This window comes from Ursus maritimus, unplaced genomic scaffold (assembly GCF_017311325.1).
Source record: "Ursus maritimus isolate PB19 unplaced genomic scaffold, ASM1731132v1 scaffold_4, whole genome shotgun sequence".
NCBI classification, from domain to species: Eukaryota; Metazoa; Chordata; class Mammalia; order Carnivora; family Ursidae; genus Ursus; species Ursus maritimus.
The window spans coordinates 2,154,659-2,167,197 of NW_024426552.1; the positions used below are offsets into that span (position 1 = coordinate 2,154,659).

Sequence of the window (12,539 nt, forward strand, 5' to 3'; positions counted from 1 at the left end):
GCAGCACCACGCGCAACAGGCAAGACATGGGAACAACCTAAGTGTCCGTGGACGCATGGACAGAGAAAGCATTGTCTGTGTGCGCAGTGGACGATTGGTCACCGTAGGGAATCTTGCCGTTTGCAACAACATGGATGGACCTGGAGGACATCATGCTAAGTGAAATCAGTCAAACAGAGAAAGACAAACACCACATGACCTCTCTTCTTTTTATTTTATCTTTATTTAAATTCAATTAATTAACAGATAGTGTATTATGAGTTTCAGAGGCAGAGCTCAGTGATTCATCAGTTGCATATAACACCCAGTGCTCATCACATCACGTGCCCTCCTTCGTGCCCATCCCCCAGCTACCCTGTTCCCCCCCCCCAGCAGTCCTCAGTTTCCTATGATTAAGAGTGTCTTATGGTTTGTCTCCCTCTCTGATTTCATCTTGTTTTATTTTCCCTCCCTTCCCCTGTGTTCCTCTGTTTTGTTTCTTAAATTCCACATAGGAGTGAGATCATATGATAACTGTCTTCCCCATATGACCTCTCTTATACGTGACCCCACCCCCCCGCACTCAGAGCTACAGAGAGCAGCGTGGCAGTTGCCACAGGTAGAAAGTGAGGGGTGAGGGGTGACAAAATGGGGGGAGGTCGTCTAAAGACACGAACTTCCAGTTACAAAATAAGCAAGTCGTGAGAACGTACGCACAGCATGGGACTGTAGTTAATAATACTGCATTATTAAAAAATCATAGTTTCGGAACAGGTTTGTGTTTACAGGCAATTTGCAGAGCTGGGAGGACCGGATGCCTGTAAACCCCACAGCTTCCCCGTTCTCAGCATCTTGTTGTTGATGTCCACCCCGCCGGTGGCAGCTTTGTTACAAGGGATGGAGCACCTCTGACATGTAGTTTCCCAAACAAGCCACAGCGAACTCACATGCCCTTCGTTTTCCCTAACGCCCCTTTCGTGTCCCAAGATCCCACGGGACACTTCACTGGCAGGCCTCCTTGGGCTCCTCTTGGCTGTGACCGTGTCCTGGACTTTCTTAGCCTTTGACGACCTTGGCAACTTTGAGAATTCCGGGGCAGGATCTGGCAGAGTCCCCCTACTGGAATCTTCCGGTGATTTTCTCATGGGTCGAGAGGTAGGGCTCATGGGTTGTGGGGAGGAAGACCGCAGAGGGGGAGTGCCCTCCTTGTCACTGTTGAAGTCAGCCTTGTTCGCCCAGCAGAGGCGGGGGCCTGTCAGGTTTCCCATGGCAGAATCACTCCCCCCCACTCTGCACTTTTCGCAGGGAAGTCACAGGCCCCCACCCAAGCTGGGAGAAAGGGAGTTATGACCCCCTCCCCTGCTATCTCCCCAACATCTCCCAGCCCTATAACTGTCTTGAGGCTGGGTCCCGGCAAGTGGTCCTCTGCCTCCTACTCAAGCCCTCTTGGAGTCCCCAGCAGGGCCCAGATGGGCCCCCCTCCAACCATGGCCCCCCGCCAGCTGCCCCTGGGCCCATCCCACCAGCAGTAAATGCCCCCTGGCTCCTTTTTCCTCACCCCCACTCTGGAAGCCACCCCCAGCTACCTAAGCCCGCACAGAACTCCCGCACCCTGACCTCCTGCCCTCCCTGCTGGAGCCCCGCCCCGTCTCCACCCCACCCAGAGCACTGAGCTCCTAAGCCCCGCCCCCAGCACCCCTCCCCGCCCAGCTCCCTATCTCCTCATCCTGCCCTAGTCCCCCCAACTCCGCCTCCAACTCACCGCCCCCTTACTGAATCCTCCTCACCCCACACCCTAAACCCCCTCATAGAAGTGGGCTCTTAATCCCACCCACCCTGAGGGCTCTCCCCCCTCCCCCACTGAACTCCCTAACGCCCCACCCAGCATGAGCCCCCCCCAGCCCTTCACCCTTCCACCCAACACCCCCTGGCAGTGAGGGCTTCCTCGCCCCTCCCCCTCCCCTTCCCGCCCCCGCACGTCACGCGGGAACCCTGCGCGAACCCTGCGCACCCCCTGCGCACCCCCCACCCCAGTGCTCTTCTGCGGGTCTACACTTTTGGCCCCCAGTTCTTCCACCCCACGCATCTCCTACTGGTTTCTGGGAAGCCCCTTGTCCGGGTTTCATGGCCCTCTCACCCACGGGGACCCTGAGTGTGGAGACCCTGGACCGCTCAGACCCTGACCCGCTGGACGAGGGGCCCTGGCAGGCCACCTGTGAAATCCGTGAGCCCTTTCTACTTCTCCCGGCCTCCTGCACTTGCAGTGTCATCTGGGGACAGCACAGGCTGGGGTCTGGGGGACACTGTGGGAGGAGAGAGCATGGGGGTGTCGGACGGACTCACAGCCATGGGTGGACCTGGGCCCCTCCACCCCACCTAAGGTCTCTTGCCCTCCCCTTTGTGGAAAGAAGCCCACCGACCCGGCACTGTGGCAGAGGCCCTGGGCGGGGAGGGACATGCCACAGGGAACACACCGAGCCTCCTGGCGAGACTGGCACTCAGCACAGGTTGTCCTGGCCCTGGATGCTGGGTCAGGAGGGGCAGGGGTCACCATACGAGGTGGGTGGGGCCCAAGCTGGGTGGTCGGGTGCATTCCCCGTGCTGGGAGCCAGGGTTCCCAGGCAGAGGCTCACTGGCCATTGTCTCCCTCTGTTCATACCCATCCTATCTCCTGGTGGGGTCTCTGTGTGGTTGTCCCAGTCCTGGAGCCGGACGAAGAGCACAGCACGGATGTCATCCTGGTGGGCTCCAGCGACCTGTCAGCACCGGCCTCCCCCGGGCCCCGCAGAGGTGAGGGCTCATTCGAGTACTGGGTCCATCACTTAGGATGCCAGCCCCAGGCCTGGGCCATGTCTAAGGTCCCAGGCCTCTGGAATATTCACACTCCTCGGCAAGGGCATGAAGCCCCCCCCCCCCAGCTCCTGTGACGTCAGGTCACCCTGTGACGCTTGGCCATGTTTACATGAGAGGAAGGCAGGAGAGGGAAGAGTCCCCTTCTTGTTTCCTTTTCCAGATCTTGCCTATGAAGTCAAGGTTAACCAGAGAGACATAGAAGGTGAGCCCTGGCCCGGGAAGGGGGGGTCAGCCGCTCTCACCAGCCCTGCTCGGCCTTACGCAGCCTCCTGGCCCCGGAGAAGGCCCCGGAGAAGGCTGCTGTGGGGTCCCTGCTCGTCTCCCCGCACCCACCCCAGTGTCCCCGAGGCTTCACTTTAGTATCTCCCAGGACAGTCACAGAGTTACACAACCTTCACCACAGTCTAATTTTAGGACCTTTTCATCACCCAAAAAGAAACCCGGGACCCCACCCCGGCCACCGCCTCCCCTTTTCAGCATTAAGCAACCTGCTGTTTTTCTGTGGATTTGTCTGTTCTCCATCCCTTGCATTTCCATATGCATTTTTTAAGGATTCATTTATTTGAGAGAGAGAGAATGAGTGCAGGGAGGGGTGAGGGGGCGGGGGGAGGGGCGGAGAGAAGGAGAGAGACTCTGAAGTGGACTCCGCCCCAGCACAGAGCCCGAGGTGGAGCTCGGCCCAGGACTCTGAGACCGTGACCCGACCCAAGTCAAAATCAAGAGTCGGTCACTTACCCAAAAGAGCCACCCAGGCACCCCTCATCTGCCCCAGTTTATCAATGTTTGCAAAAAAACCCAAAAAACCCCAAACCTGAAAAGCCATCTGGGATTTTGAGGGGGGTCTGTAGACCAGCCGGGGAGCCCTGGCGCTGTCACCAGGCTCAGTCTTCTGACCCGGGAACAGGAGATCCCGAGATACCTTCCCCTTTGCTTTGATCCTTCGTGTTTCCCCGCCACGTTCTGTCACGCTCCGTTCTGTCGCGCTCCGTTCTGTCGCGGGTCTTGCCCTTCTGCTGTTGCGTCCCTGGCTGAGTCTGCGTCTGTTTGCGGCGGCCCGACTCCTGGTGCGCGTGGGACACGTCAGACGTGTGCATCTGCTGCGGGAGCCTCCGGGTGCACACGCAGCACCCTCTGTTTGAGGGGGGCATGTGCGCTCCGTGCAAGGTGAGCAGGGCGCTGAGGGGTGGCTAGCTGGAGGCCTCGGGGCAGAGGGGGTGCCAGCCTGGCTCTGCCCCTCGCCAAGGACAAGTTTCTGGACTGTCTCTTCCTGTATGACGACGACGGGTACCAGTCCTACTGCTCCATCTGCTGTGCGGGAGAGACGCTGCTCATCTGCGAAAACCCCGACTGCACCCGGTGGGACCAGGGGCGCCGGCCCGGCCCGGCGGGGGGGGCACCGCGGGGGAGGGCTCTGTGGGGGGGGGGCACGGGGGGGGCTGGGGGCTGGGGGTCAGTACAGGCAAAGGAGCCCCTGCCCACCATCTAGGGCTCCCCCAGCCTCTGGGTGCCTCAGCCCACAGTGTGGGGGGATTTCCCCCCAAAGATGATTTCTATTTCCACCCCCAGTATTTTGGTTGGTGTGGAGCCTTGACATGGGGGAGGTGGGCCGTCAGAAGATTTGCGTTCCTGATTTTTCTCTGTATTATTGTCGGGGCCAAAGCATGTGGCTGTCTCAGTCATGAGCGGGGGAAGTGACGCAAAGCCCGCTCCCCGGGGGCTGGCGGTCAGGGCCGGGCCACACAGGGCAGCCTGAACTCCAGCTGTGGTCCTCTCCCTCCGTCTCTCTGGGCCATCATTGTACTTCCGTCTTCCTCCTCCCCAGACCTGCTCCCCTGCTGGTCTCCTTGCACTGGAGCTTGGCGGGACACCCTAATGCCCACAGGCTCCGCAGGTGGGGGAAGACCGGAGGCTTAGCGGATTCTTTGGAATCTGTCTTTGCCTGCAAATCTCCCCCCACCTCGCTGCCTTCTGCAAATGCTCCTTCCTGTCGCTCTAGGTCCCTAAGAGGGACTAGCATCCCGCTTCCCAGGTGACAGCTCACCCTCACCCCTGCCCCAGGCGGGGTGAGTCTTTTCCCCGCGAGCTTGAGAGTGGCTTCCATCTCTCACTACGAACGGAGCAGTCTCTCCGCTGCCTGGTGGCCGACGGAACGCCACCGCGGTGACTGTGACTCTGTTTGACTCTAGATGCTACTGCTTCGAGTGTGTGGACACCCTGGTCGGCCCCGGAACCTCGGGGAAAGCTCAGGCCCTGAGTAACTGGGTGTGCTTCCTGTGCCTGCCCTTCCCCCGCAGCGGGCTCCTGCAGAGACGGAGGAAGTGGCGCGGCTGCCTGAAGGCCTTCTGTGACCGGGAGTCGGTGAGGGGCGGGGGAGGGCGGGGGAGGGCGGCTGGGCTTCCAGGACCCAGGATGGGCGGGCGAGGCACTGGGGCGCTGACTGTCCGCTTCCTCTGCTACCGGTTGCAGACCAGCCTGATGCTCTGATAGCTGATGATGCAACTAAGGCTTTTCCGCAAATGCGCTTGCCTCATTTTCCCCTCTGAGGGCACGCTCCTCCAGACGGTCTGGTTCTGGAAAATGACCGTGGTCTGGCAGCCAGGCCTGAGGCATTTGCCGCAGGTGGGAGCGGGGCTCAGCAGAGGTGTGCCCCCACGTCCAGCAAAGGGGAGGCAGTGGGCACAGATGGGGCACGGCCGCGGGACCTCTGCAGGGTAGAGGCCAGGAGCGTGAGCTAGGCAGGAGCCACGGGTTCATCACGGGGCTGAGCTACGCCCTCCAAGTCCTAACCCGGGGAACCTGTGAATGCGGCCCAGGTGGGAGCTGGGGTCTTTGCCCCGAGGTTTAGCTTTGGAGAGTGGGAGCACCTGTAAGGCAATGACAGGTGTCAGAGGAGCGAGGAGAGGGATGGAGACGCCCAGAGGGCAGCCGGCAACACGACCGCTGGAGAGAGGTCGGCCGGCTGTCTGCAAGCCAAGGAGCCCCAGGACTGCAGGCAGGCACAGGGACGCTGGGCAAGGCAGGAACACCCTCCCTCAGAGTCCCGGAGGGAGCCCGGCCGCCGCGTCTGCACTGGGGACTTCTGGCCTCCAGAGTAACCCTCCAGAGGGGTTGTCAGCCGCAGTTTCTGTCCGGTGTGGCGGCGGGCCCAGGAAGCGAAGACAGAGTGGTCGCCCTGGCTGAGCAAACAGGGACAGCAAGGGACCTGTACCCTGGCAAAACCCGGAGCCCCCTCCACCTCTCAGGCTCCCCTCCCTCTCAGCCTCCCACTCCCCCTCAGCCTCCAGCTCCCCCCAGCCCCCAACTCCCCTCAGCCTCCAGCTCCCCTCAGCCTTCCTCTCCCCCTCAGCCTCCAACTCCCCTCAGCCTCCAGCTCCCCCCAGCCTCCCGCTCCCCCTCAGCCTCCAGCTCCCCCCAGCCTCCCTCTCCCCCTCAGCCTCCAGCTCCCCTCAGCCTCCCGCTCCCCTCAGCCTCCCTCTCCCCTCAGCCTCCCGCTCCCCTCAGCCTCCAGCTCCCCTCAGCCTCCAGCTCCCCTCAGCCTCCAGCTCCCCTCAGCCTCCCGCTCCCCTCAGCCTCCAGCTCCCCTCAGCCTCCCGCTCCCCTCAGCCTCCAGCTCCCCTCAGCCTCCCGCTCCCCTCAGCCTCCAGCTCCCCTCAGCCTCCCGCTCCCCTCAGCCTCCAGCTCCCCTCAGCCTCCCGCTCCCCTCAGCCTCCAGCTCCCCTCAGCCTCCCGCTCCCCTCAGCCTCCAGCTCCCCTCAGCCTCCCGCTCCCCTCAGCCTCCAGCTCCCCTCAGCCTCCCGCTCCCCTCAGCCTCCAGCTCCCCTCAGCCTCCCGCTCCCCTCAGCCTCCAGCTCCCCTCAGCCTCCCGCTCCCCTCAGCCTCCAGCTCCCCTCAGCCTCCCGCTCCCCTCAGCCTCCAGCTCCCCTCAGCCTCCAGCTCCCCTCAGCCTCCAGCTCCCCTCAGCCTCCCGCTCCCCTCAGCCTCCAGCTCCCCTCAGCCTCCCGCTCCCCTTCAGCCTCCCGCTCCCCTCAGCCTCCCGCTCCCCTCAGCCTCCAGCTCCCCCCAGCCTCCCTCTCCCCCTCAGCCTCCCGCTCCCCTCAGCCTCCCGCTCCCCTCAGCCTCCAGCTTCCCTCAGCCTCCCGCTCCCCCTCAGCCTCCTGCTCCCCCCAGCCTCCTGCTCCTTCTGGAGCTTAAGCAGAGTCTTCCCCTCACCCAGCAAGATTGGGGGGGGGCTGCTGTGTGGTGGAGGCAGGTGGGGTGAGAGGGCTGCCCGCTGCCCTCCCAGCATCTCACTGGCGGGGCTGGGGTGCCAGCAGGTGTGCTGACCCTGGGGTGCCTCCCCACCTCCACGTGCTTGCCTCTCTCCGGGGCGTGCTGGGCTGTCCACACTGCACGGCCTTGCTGGCCACCTGGGCACAGGCGTGGGCCCGGCTTCTGCCTGGCAGGGGCCGGGAGCCTGGACAGCTTCTGCCCTGTGGCCGATGTGCCTTTATGGTGCATTTTGGAAAAGGAGGTGCATGGGATCCTCAGAGAACTTTTTCCAGCTCCACCTGTGGACGCCATCCCAGTGTAGACAGACGCCCTGCTCACCAGCTGCTGGAAGTTTCCCTCAGAAAGGAAATGAAGTTGCTGTTCGGAAGTGCTGTTCATGCCCAGTGCTGGGTGGGGGGCAGATAGAAGGCGCTCTCCACCACCACCACCACCCCACCCCCCACCCCCCGCTGCTGCAGCACGGACCTAGACGCGCCATGCCTGCCCCCAGGGTCCATCAGAGTGGCACCTGTGCTGGGCCCGCTGCCCTCCTCACGCCCACCTCCGAACTCGCCAGCTCCCCAGCCATCGGCTCCAGCCATAGGCAGACTCTTCCCCACGTGGCTCGGGGTCTCTTGCTCAGGCCTGGTCTCTGCCCAGCGGTGGCTCGATGCCCTGTTTGTGGGAGGCCAGGCACCCCCATGTGCATCCTCCTGGGGGCAGGAGCTCTGCGGTGCTTGGTTCATAAGCGGGCATCCTAGAAGGTGGTGGAAGTCCTCCACGGTCTCTCCGGTCCTTTGTCCTCAGCTGGGAGCTCTCAGGGCTGCCAGGCGGCTCAGACCACACCGAGAGCCCACATGGGGAAGGCCAGGAGTCGGGGAATCCCATTGCTATACCTATTCAAGGTCCCCCGAGAAATCCAGAGGAAATGCTTCCTCTCGGGATAGAATTTTCTTCCTCTGCAATCAGGAAAAGCCCCTTGCACCTGCCTTTCCGGTGCTTGGTGCTCGAGATGACCCGGTGGCGGTCAGGGCTGGAGGCCTCAGCCTGGGGGGTCGCGTGGGCAGGGCAGCCAGCCTGCTGTGAAGACGCGTTCAGGGGGGTCTCCCTCGTCCGGAAATGCCTCTGCTGGACCAGAAAGAATTTTCCTGGTGCCTCACGGGCTCTGCAACCAAGTCACGGTGAGAACTGTGTTTTTCATAGGAGAATCCCCTGGAGACATATAAAACGGTGCCCGTGTGGAAGAGAGAGCCAGTCCGGGTGCTGTCCCTCTTTGGGGACATCAGGAGAGGTGAGTGTAGTGAGGACTGGGGGTCTTGCCCTGTGGACAAGTCCCTGAGGGCCACAGCGGCAGGCAGGCAGGAAGGAAGGGTGGGGGCAGGAGCAGCTGGAGCTCACTCCTTTGGAAGAGCCGCCTTGGAGAGAACATGCAGGAAGCAAGTGTGGGTGTGAAATGCCATCAAGTGAGGCCATGGGGCCGGGCCTTCCTCCTCCAGCGGCAGACCAGGCCCGCGGCCACCAAACACCAAAGTCCACTCCGGACACGGCCACACGCCTGACTGCCGCACAGGGCTCCCCAACCCGTCTTCTATCCAGACCTCCCAGCTTGCCCAGGCCAGCGGGTGATGGTGATGCGCTCCAGCCTCGCCTGGGTGTCCTGCCCCTGCCCCCCCGGGTGTCCTGCCCCTGCCCACCGGCCCTGCACTGACCCCCGCCTGCTGGTGCCTTTGGAAATCCTATGGATTCTTCAGGGCCCAGCAGACATAAGAAGAATCCGTGAGAACACGTCTTAGTCTCTGGCCAAACGGAATCAGGGGATGTCTCCATTTCTGACCTTGCGCAGTGTGGTCACGGCAGCCTCACGGACACCTGTGCTGTGGACCAGGCGCCTGCGACACGCAGAGCGGCCTGCCTCCCAGCAAAGGAGCCAGGAGTCACGGCCCCAGGCCATCCCGCCCGGACGGTGCAGCCCTTGGTCTAATTTGTAATAAGATCCTTTCTGGACTCATCTTCCACCGCAGGCCAGGCCGAGGGCTCTGTGAGGCTGTGCCCAGGGCTCCTGCAGCCATGCTCACGTGTCCCACAGCCTGGCTGGGTGACATCAGCCTCCACCCCACGGCCTGGCGCATTTCCTAACCCAGAGCCTGACACCACGGCCCCAGAAGGCCTGGTTTTGCAACAAATTCCTTGACTTTCTTAAATCAATACGCGGTGGAGTTGGCTTGCTTGGTGTGTAACCTCACAAATCGCTTCATCCTCGGGCCCTGTCACCTGGTTAAACGGAGGGAGTTTGCTCATGTTTTCTGGTCAGTCGTTGGCCGTTTCATTCTGCGGGGGTCAAACGTGGGCCCTTCTGTGCCCTCCTCCTGTCTCCCCATGCAGAGCTCGTGAGTTTGGGCTTCTTGGAGAATGGTTCTGCCCCGGGACGACTGAAGCACTTGGACGATGTCACAGATGTCGTGCGGAGGGACGTAAGTATTGCCCTGTGCCTCCAGGAGCGCGGGTGTGCAGAAGACCCCGGGGGCCCAGGAGCCAGGGCACCCGGGGGCGGGGAGCCTTGCAGGGATGCACCCCGCAGGCAGTGGGAGAGAGGGGAGGGCTGTTTTTGTGTCCCGCACGTTGGCAGCGCAGAGCAGAGCCGTGGGCCCAACTTCCCGGCTGAGGGGTTGAAATCCAAGGGGCCACTCCCAACACTGGGGACAGTGCTGCCCAGACAGCGGGCTTAACTCCCGCCCTCCCTCCCAAAGAACGTCTTGAACCGAACAGCCAGTCACTGTTTGGGGGCATCCTCCGAACACAGCGATGGAATGTTCCCGGTCCCTCGAAGGCTGTTTCCTGCTGGCCCAGACAGTGGCCTTGGAGGAAGTACCTCAAGATGACTCAGCAGGACCCAGCTGGGCCAGGAGCCCCTTGCAGCCGACAGGAAGGGCTGGGAAGCTGCCTCCGCTGGCCCTGGGGCAGGAGGACCTGGTCTGTGGGTCTGTGCCAGCAGGAGAGGGGATGGGAGCCCATCGTCCATGGGCAGAGGGTCTGGGGCCGGGAGAGCTGGCTGTTGAAGGGGGCGGCTGGCCACAGGAGGGGCCCATGGGGGGGTTCTGCTCCACCCTGCCTCACCGCTCTGCTCCCCGTCAGGCCAGGGAGCCCATGGTCCGAGGGGCTAACTGTCCTCTCTGGCCGTGCCTGGGGAAGCCCTTCAGCCTCGTCCCGCCCCGGGCCCCCCTGTGCTGAAGCCAGCACACATCTCTTCCTGGGATGGGGCACACCCGAACCCCACACCCTTCGACTTCATTACCATGGGCCTCATCCAAGACCCCACATCTGCCCTCACCCCGGCCCTTTAGACAAGCCACCGTGGGGCATTCTGGAGGCTGCCCCTCTGTGATTCTCATCCCAGACCCCCAGGGCCAAGTCCTCGCTCACAGGCTAAGACAGGGTGTGGAACAGGACAGGGGTGTCTCCCTGCCCGTTAGCCGTGGCTCCCAGATGCCTGCCTTCCCTAGTGAAGCCTGCGGTCAGTAGCAAGGCGCCTGCCTTCTATGGCAAGCCTGTGGCCTCTGGCATCGAGTCACGGGACACCCAGGACCAACAGCGATGTGAGGCATCATTTTTGGTAGTAATTCCTGTTTGATAGTAATACCTGTTACAGCAACGCGGCTCGCGTGTGCGTGGCGTCACTCAGCCCCCACACCGCCCTCCGACCTCGCTTCCTTTCACGAGGCCTGTGACTGGCTGTACGGTTCAGTTCGCAGCCCCTCCTGGAGATGGGGAGCTGCTGTCCCCACCTGCTCCCGCCTGTGGGTTCCCAGGCGAGTTAAAGTGAACTCCTGTGGGTTTCTGTTCCAGGCTGGAGGGGAGGGGCCGGCAGGAGGCTGGGGGGGGGGACTGGGAGTTCTCGCTTAGACTCGGTCTTTCTCCGTGCGCGGCTTCGCTGTACCGGGTTCCGGGGGGTCAGCGGCTGACCGTTGCATTGCTCGTCTGGGACTGTCAGCCCGCACTCGGAGCCTGGCGCCCCTTATCCCCTCTCCTCTGTCCGACACCCCTGCCATCCCTGGCTCCAGTCAGTCAGCCAGGCCAGCACCCAGCACCCAGACGCCCCCAGGGGCACCCTTGGCGTTATTAGCCCTCGGGGACACGGGGACCGGCTGGAGGAGGCGCGCGGGCCCTTGTTCGGGGGACGGCCCAGGAGGCAGGCGCTGTCCGAAAACCAGGGTCCAGTATCTGGGTCTCTCCTTAATTTCTTTTTTTCTTTAGTAGAATGACAGGGGCTAGAACTGTCATGAGCGGGATCCCTCAGGCCCCGGAGAGGGGCTCGTGGGTCCCTTTGTGTTGAAGTGCATCCTTCTGTTGTCCCCTCAGGCGTGAGCGGTGGGGGTGGATTTTGTCTTTTTCCATGGGCCTGCAGTGACCGGCTTACTGCTGCTGATGGCCGGCAGGGAGGGGGGTGGCCCAGCGGTTGCTTCTGGCTGCCCGCTGTCACGTCAGGGGCACACACAAAATCCATGTGAGTCCCAGAGGGTCACTGTGCCGACCTTCCCAGGGGCGGTTCTGTAAGGCACGGAGGGGTCAGCTCAGACCCCAAGCGCCCTATGGAGGGCCAGCCTCCCCTCAGAGACAGATGACAGAGGCTGGCCTCCGCATGTCCCGAGGCCAGTGGCAAGAGAGAACTACAGCAGTGGGTCTGACCTGACGGACCTCACTGCCCTGCTGGGGCCCTGGGGGGGGGAGTTCAGCCTCATCATGAGCCACCTGCTGGACACACCAGGTACCCGCTGCTGTGGGGACACGTGGCCCCTGTGAGCCTGTGGCAGGACAGGGCTGTCCCCGTGCTGCCATCGGCAGTGTGTCTGTCTCCTGCAGGTGGAAGGATGGGGCCCGTTCGACCTCGTGTACGGCTCCACACCCCCCATCGGCCATGCCTGTGACCACCCTCCGGGTAAGAGACTGCAGCCTGCCCACCTTCCCGGGCCCTCTCGTCCCCACACCCTCGTGCATCCTGAGGGACAGTGGCACTCGCCAGCTGTCTGCATTCTTAGAAACAGCTGTCCTCAGGCCTCGCTGGCACGAGTAGCCTGTCTGCTCGGTGAGTACGGTTTGGCGGGTTTGACCCACGGGAAGCCACGCCGCATCCAGGAGCAGGGGGATCCGTCACCCTGGAAGCTGCCTGGCCCCCCACCTGCTGTGCTCCGTGTTCTTGTCGCAGGTGCTCTGCATGGACAGATGCGTGGGAGGACACGCACAGGCACGTTGCCCGTGGGCTTCTCTCGCCCTGCGTTGTTTTAAGTGCCTCTGTCCCTTCCTAATGCGGGGCGTTGGGTGAGGCTGGGGACTGTGCTCGGGGCCACACTGACCCTGGGGCCTTGAGGCTCAGTCGCTCTGGTGGGGACAGGCCTGCCCTGGGGAGCAGGTGGGGGCCCAGGGCCAGGCCAGCCACACCAGAGTGGCCCTCCCGCAGGCACCCC

At 62.8% G+C, this 12,539-nt stretch overlaps 1 protein-coding gene across 1 annotated transcript in view; it reads left to right on the forward strand.

Annotated features, from left to right (window-relative positions):
• The first annotated feature begins 2,103 nt into the window (after window positions 1–2,103).
• Window positions 2,104–12,539, forward strand: part of DNMT3L (DNA methyltransferase 3 like) — a 17,481-nt gene continuing 7,045 nt past the window's right edge. Inside the window, exons 1-10 of the mRNA XM_040621653.1 lie at window positions 2,104–2,203; window positions 2,680–2,769; window positions 2,993–3,034; window positions 3,866–3,996; window positions 4,076–4,188; window positions 5,019–5,190; window positions 8,284–8,371; window positions 9,463–9,551; window positions 11,938–12,013; window positions 12,281–12,319. Of these exons, the coding sequence (XP_040477587.1) occupies window positions 2,104–2,203; window positions 2,680–2,769; window positions 2,993–3,034; window positions 3,866–3,996; window positions 4,076–4,188; window positions 5,019–5,190; window positions 8,284–8,371; window positions 9,463–9,551; window positions 11,938–12,013; window positions 12,281–12,319 (940 nt within the window). The remainder of the gene's footprint in view (window positions 2,204–2,679; window positions 2,770–2,992; window positions 3,035–3,865; window positions 3,997–4,075; window positions 4,189–5,018; window positions 5,191–8,283; window positions 8,372–9,462; window positions 9,552–11,937; window positions 12,014–12,280; window positions 12,320–12,539) is intronic.